Source organism: Chaetura pelagica, unplaced genomic scaffold (assembly GCF_000747805.2).
Source record: "Chaetura pelagica isolate M959 unplaced genomic scaffold, ChaPel_1.0 scaffold397, whole genome shotgun sequence".
NCBI lineage: Eukaryota > Metazoa > Chordata > Aves > Apodiformes > Apodidae > Chaetura > Chaetura pelagica.
In genome coordinates this window covers 328,404-334,069 of record NW_009953851.1, presented here as the reverse complement: position 1 = coordinate 334,069, position 5,666 = coordinate 328,404, and the positions used below count along the sequence as shown (strand labels likewise).

Here is a 5,666-nt window from a genome sequence, read left to right as displayed (position 1 = left end):
TGAGCAGGATCTACACAGGCCTGTCCTGCTCCTCACCCCACCAGGGAGCAGCCTGGGGGGGCACAGGGAGTTGGGAGGGGACCCAGGTGGGACAACTGACCCTATCACATTGTGCTCAGCAATAAAACTGGGGGTGGGGAGGAGGAGAAGGAAGGAGGGGGGACATTCTGAGTGGTGCCATTTGTCTTCCCACGTCACCATTAGGTGTGATGGAGCTGGCTGAGCACCTGCTGCCCATGGGAAGCAGGGAATGAACTCCTTCTTTTCCCTTTGCTTGTGTGGCTTTGGCTTTCCCTGTCAAACTGCCTTTATCTCAGCCCACAGGGTTTCCTCACTCTTACCCTCCCAGTTCTCTCCCCTACCCCAACCTGGGGGCAATGGGCAACCAGCTGGGGTTCAACTACAATTTTTTTTTACCATCCAATGGGGTTGGGGGTTCAAAAGGTTCAGGATAACAACAGGGTTGACAGGAACGTGCTAGATGGAATTTCCAGCTGTCACTGCTGTTTAGCTCCTGGTCAGCAGGCTGCTGTGCCTGCCCTGGGGCTTGTTTGCCTTCCAGGATCTGAGTCTGGTGCTTGTTAGTGGCTGCTTTGTGCTCTCCCTGCTCCCTGCCCTGCTTATCATCTGACTCTGCTGGGCCTGGGAACCTTCTGATAACAGCACCAGCCACGTGCTTGGGCTGGGAGATGGCCAGAGCATCCCTCCTGCCCCTCTGCACCCCCTGCCCAGCATCCTGCATGGACAACTGGGAGATGACAAACCTTGTGGCCCAGGAACTCATGGAGCCAGAGGGGCCAAACCATGAGTCAGTAACACCAAGGAGCTGGCCTGTCCATCTGCCACCCCCAGACCCCTCTTCCTTCCCCACCACACACTGTTCCCCTGGTACCTTACACAGCTGGGCCACACGGGAGATGTTCCTGGGGGCCTCAGGACTCTTGTCTGGGTTGTCTTCACGGAAGAAGTAGTAAATCTTGTCCTGGTGAGGCTCTTCATGCCTTAACGTGGTGGCTTTGACAAACTGAGGGTCTGGAAAGGGAAGTGAGTGGTCAGAAAAACCTTTCAGCTGAAAAACCACTGGTGGAGCCCAAACCAGAGTGCTCTGCTCACCCTCCAGCAGTGGGGAAACAAACACCCTCTGTGCTCCAGGCAAAGGGCAGGTCTGAGCTCACCTTGACCTCTGCATGGCACTAACAGCTGCTCCTCACCCTCCCTGGGGTTCCCTGTCCTCTCTCTGCCCCCCAACTCTTTGCACCCATACATAGAATCATTGACTGGTTTGGGTTGGAAGGGACCTTCAAGATCATCCAGTTCTAACCCCCCTGCATGGGCAGGGACACCTCCCACCAGCCCAGGTTGCTCCAAGCCCCATCCAACCTGCCCTTCAACACTGCCAGGGATGGGGCAGCCACAGCTTCCCTGGGCAACCTGGGCCAGGCTCTCACCACCCTCACACTCCACAATTCCCTCCTCAGGTGTCACCTCAATCTCCCTCTTCCAGTTTTCATCCCTTCTCCCTTGTCCCAAGCCCCTCCCCAGCTTTCCTGGAGCCCCTTCAGGCACTGGAAGGTGCTCTAAGGTCTCCCTGGAGCCTTCTCTTCTCCAGGCTGAACACCCCAACTCTCTCAGCCTTCAAGGTCAATTCCTCTTGAAGTTCAAGTCCCCAGAGCCCAACAAAACCTCAGGGGCTGGGCAGCAAGGGAAACCCCTTCTCCCTCCATGCACAGGGGAGCTACAACCCCACAGGAAGGCTCTCTTGGTGGAACAATCTGCACTGTTGGTTGTGTTTGTTGTGGAAAACCCAGTGATGCTCTTCCTACTCAAACCCCATGGCTACAAAGGGCATCCCCAGCACTGACAAGGTCCCTCTGGGCACCCTTAGTTGATGTCCCCAGAGCAGGGAGTCCTGTGGAAGTGTGGGAGCAGCCTGGCAGCTCTGGGTCTAGCAGGTTTGTTTACCAGTGCCTTGGTTGCCTGCTGCCTTAGAGGGATCTTGATTTGATTCTCTCCCTGGAGTTCAAGGAGCTCCCATTCCCCAGGGTCACTGGGGAGGCAGGGTAAGAAGCTCATGGAAATGGAGGAGGGTCCTTTCTATCCCCCATGCAGCTCAACACGGCTTTTGGAAAGAATCCCTGCCCAGGGTGGACGTGGTTCTTCCTGTTTCCACCACCACCCAGCAGCTGATGACACCTTTACACAACCCTATTTCCTTCCAGCATCTGACAGGGGACTTGCCACCCATTTCTCTCCATTTCCCCATCCCCACCCCAGCCTGAGCAAGAGGAACTCACTAGTCAGCTGCTTTGGCTCAGAAGCAAAGAGGTGAAAATCCCCCAGCTGGCAGCAAGGACTGAGCCACTGGGTCCCTCCTCCCCAGCACTGCAGGTGGACACCACATTTGCTGGTCCCCTCCACAGCTCTAGAGGTGACCAAACCCAAACAAAAAGCCCTGGAGCTGCAGACCAGGAAGGCAGAGAGGATGTATCCCTCCAAGATGTGCTCTGTGCTTCATAGACTGGTTTGGGTTGGAAGGGACCATGAAGATCATCCAGATCCATCCCCCTGCATGGGCAGGGACACCTCCCACCAGCCCAGGCTGCTCCAAGCCCCATCCAACCTGCCCTTTAACACTGCCAGGGATGGGGCAGCCACAGCTTCCCTGGGCAACCTGGGCCAGGCTCTCACCACCCTCACACTCCACAATTCCCTCCTCATGTCTCACCTCAATCTCCCTCTTCCAGTTTTCATCCCTTCCCCCTTGTCCTCTCCCTCCCTGCCCTTGTCCCAAGCCCCTCCCCAGCTTTCCTGGAGCCCCTTCAGGCACTGGAAGGTGCTCTAAGGTCTCCCTGGAGCCTTCTCTTCTCCAGGCTGAACACCCCAACTCTCCCAGCCTGGCTCCAGAGCAGAGCTGCTCCAGCCCAAGGATCATCTCTGTGGCCTCCTCTGGACTCTCTCCAGGAGCTCCATGTCCTTCCTGGTTTGGGGGCTCCAGAACTGGCCCCAGCCCTGCAGGTGGGAGCTCATGAGAGCCAAGGAAAGAGGTATAAAAAGCACTTATGGGCCCACAGGTGTGGACTGAGTCAGAGGCCAGTTTGTCTGGCTGGTGGGGCAAAGCAGCAGGTCCCCCAGGTTCAGCATCTCCCCACACTCACTCTGCATCACCGTGTCACTTGTGTAGAGCTCCCCACCCCCTCTGACTCGTCGGAAACGGGGTATCTTGCCATTCTGCTGGCTCTTCTTGATGGTGGAGTAGATGTCATGACCTGTGGGGTAGGAAGGCTCATTGGAGCAGGCTGTCTCCACAAGAGGCAGGAGGATTTGTGAGAAGAAAGCAAAAGCACCAAGAACTATCTGGGCTGAAAGGCAGGCCAGGAAAACTCAAGAGAACTGGTGGATAGAGGTGATGAAACCCTGACCCCACTGCCTAGGACTGAGCAGAGCTGGCAGAACTCCCCCAGGGACCCTCTCCCATCCTGTTCCTTACAAAGCAGCAGGGACTTCTTCTTTCTTGTCCTCTCTAGGAAGCCCCATCCCTCCTGACAGGTCCAAAGCAGCAGAGTTACCACAGGACCCTCCTTCCCTGCCATTCCCACTCTGCTCTGCCCTCCCACCCAGACTCAGCCCCCACACCCTGGACAGGAATGAACCACCTGTGCTGTGCTCTGCCCTACAGGGATCTGCATTCCCAGGGGGCAAAAGGGATCATAGGATCCCAGACTGGTTTGGGTTGGAAGGGACCTTAAAGACCACCCAGTCCCAACCCCCCTGCATGGGCAGGGACACCTCCCACCAGCCCAGGCTGCTCCAAGCCCCATCCAACCTGCCCTTCAACACTGCCAGGGATGGGGCAGCCACAGCTTCCCTGGGCAACCTGGGCCAGGCTCTCACCACCCTCACACTCCACAATTCCCTCCTCATGTCTCACCTCAATCTCCCTCTTCCAGTTTTCATCCATCCCCCTTGTCCTCTCCCTCCCTGCCCTTGTCCCAAGTCCCTCCCCAGCTTTCCTGGAGCCCCTTCAGGCCCTGGAAGGTGCTCTAAGGTCTCCCTGGAGCCTTCTCTTCTCCAGGCTGAACCCCCCAACTCTCCCAGCCTGGCTCCAGAGCAGAGCTGCTCCAGCCCAAGGATCATCTCTGTGGCCTCCTCTGGACTCTCTCCAGGAGCTGCAGAGCAGGAAGAAGCACGAAGGCAAATCCCCAGCAGCTGGAGGTGCTCAGGAGCCCCTTTCCCCACGGAGAGCCCAGCCTGCCCCACGGCTGAAGGCACCTGAGCACTCAGACTTACCATCAATGACAACGAGGGTATTGGAGTCAGGGGTGAAGGGAGCAATCCCTCTGCCATCCCACGGAGTGCTCTCCCTTCTCTGGGTCTGGGGAAGGACAGAAACAGCCCCCTTAGGAGCCTGGGAGCTGCAGGGGAGCCAGGTGCCCAGTTCCACCCCTGGGGCAGGAGGAAAGCAGCTCTCATCGGAGGGTTCAGGTTGGAATGGACCCTTCAAGATCATCAGGATCCAACCCTCCTTGGGTGGCACAGCTCAAATGAGTGATGGGCACAACCCATCTTCAAGTGGGCCCCTGCTGCAGGCAGGAGGTGAGGAGAGGGGGAAGCCAGCCCAGAAGGTGACACGTAGGGAGCTCTGCTGACAGAGCCTGTCCCACCCCGGCACCTCCAGCAGCCCCAGGGAGCTGGCACTGGGGGCACTTTGGGGCACTCTGAGGAGGAGGAGGATCAGGACAGCACCGTGCAGCTGCAGCCAGCCCCAGACAGAACCAGCTCTGCCCTGGTGCCAGCACAGGTGGGCACAGCTCACCAGGTTCCAGCAGGTGGGAGCGCAGGCGCCCGTCCCGCACACCAGCAGCCCAGCCCCGTACTGCTCCACCAGGGTCAGGTAGTTCTTGTTGTCCTCCTGCAAGGGAAAAGCAGAGGAACATCAGCAGCCCCACAGCACTGCTGCTTCAGCTCTGTCCTGCCTCTTCCAGGAAGCTGGAATCATCACCCTCCTGCTCCACAGGCCCTGGAGGGTTTCGCCCAGGTGAGGGGCACACACAGTTCCTTCCCTACTGGCCCTTCAACCCAAGCCCTCCAACCCTCTCCCATCCAGCTGCTCCTCAGGTGCTTTTCCCACCACAGGCAGCACCTACCAGACTCCCAGACATCGTGCACTGCCCTTCATTTCTCACTGGGAAATCTTCCTGGAATAAAAGAGAAAGAGGCTTTAGTTCCTTCCCCTCTAAAAGTCACCTAAGATGGGCTCAGCCCCACACTCCACACAGGCTCTCAGCAAGAAATGAGGCCAGCACGTGGGTGAGATGGCCACTAAACACTGCAGCCCAGCCCCCTTTTTCCCACCAGGGCACTTGGAGACCCTTGGGCAGGCAGGGCTGGATCTCTCAGGCTGGATCTTGGGGTGATGGGGAGGAGTGGGGATGTGGGGCCAAAGCTGCAGGCAGGACTAAGAGGGCTGGGCTGCTCTCCAGAGGATTTGGGGTGAGGATCTGTTGTTGTGGGGAATGGGCTGTTCCAGAGCGGGTGGTGGAGTCTGAGAGCTGGGACATGTGAAGCCCACTGTTCCCAGGAAGAAGGGAAGTATCTGCCCCTAAGTTTCAGCAACAGGACTTGAGAAGGACAAGAAGGGGTCGTGAGAAAACCAGACTGGGGGGGGG

The 5,666-nt window shown here is 58.0% G+C and overlaps 1 protein-coding gene across 1 annotated transcript in view; it reads right to left on the bottom strand.

The window, feature by feature from the left end:
- Positions 1-5,666, bottom strand: part of SEMA7A (semaphorin 7A, GPI membrane anchor (John Milton Hagen blood group)) — a 36,262-nt gene that overhangs the window by 11,095 nt on the left and 19,501 nt on the right. Inside the window, exons 5-7 of the mRNA XM_010001349.1 lie at positions 4,288-4,372; positions 3,156-3,266; positions 893-1,032 (exon numbers count right to left, since the gene is read on the bottom strand). Coding sequence (XP_009999651.1) covers positions 893-1,032; positions 3,156-3,266; positions 4,288-4,372 — 336 coding nt within the window. The remainder of the gene's footprint in view (positions 1-892; positions 1,033-3,155; positions 3,267-4,287; positions 4,373-5,666) is intronic.